This window comes from Cynoglossus semilaevis, unplaced genomic scaffold (genome assembly GCF_000523025.1).
Source record: "Cynoglossus semilaevis isolate Cse_v1.0 unplaced genomic scaffold, Cse_v1.0 C18859260, whole genome shotgun sequence".
Classification (NCBI taxonomy): domain Eukaryota; kingdom Metazoa; phylum Chordata; class Actinopteri; order Pleuronectiformes; family Cynoglossidae; genus Cynoglossus; species Cynoglossus semilaevis.
Window position 1 is genome coordinate 1 of NW_007592416.1, and position 540 is coordinate 540.

Here is a 540-nt window from a genome sequence, read left to right on the forward strand (position 1 = left end):
GGCAGTGATCCAGCAGAAGACCGGGATGTGACACATGATGTGGAGGCTTCTAGAAGCCTGGATGTGGGAGATGATCTTGTTGGCCTGCTCCTCATCCCTGAACCTCCTTCTAAAGTACTCCTCTTTCTGAACATCCGTGAACCCTCTGACCTCGGTCACCACGTCAACCAGGTCTAGAGGGATCTGATCGGCCGCTGCAGGTCTGGAGGTGATCCAGAGACGAGCAGAAGGAAGCAGGTTTCCTCTGATGAGGTTGGTCAGCAGGACCTGCACTGAGGTGGACTCTGTGACATCCGTCAGGACCTCAGTCCCGTGGAGGTCCAGAGGAAGTCGACACTCATCCAGACCATCAAAGATGAAAATCACCTTAAACTGGTCAAAGCTGCAGATCCCGGTGTCTTTGGTTTCAGTGAAGAAGTGATGGATCAGTTCCATCAGGCTGAACTTCTTCTCTTTCACCACGTTCAGTTCCCTGAAGCTGAAGGGAAAGATGAAGTGGACGTCCTGGTGGGCTCTGTCCTCAGCCCAGTCCAGGGTGAA

General features: G+C 53.1%; 1 protein-coding gene across 1 annotated transcript; it reads right to left on the reverse strand.

The window, feature by feature from the left end:
- Positions 1-3: 3 nt before the first annotated feature.
- Positions 4-537, reverse strand: LOC107988241 (protein NLRC3-like; the record flags this gene model as incomplete). Its single annotated transcript, XM_017031127.1, has 1 exon — positions 4-537. A coding segment is annotated over one exon (534 nt), but the record flags the coding sequence as incomplete, so codon positions are not given.
- Positions 538-540: the final 3 nt, after the last annotated feature.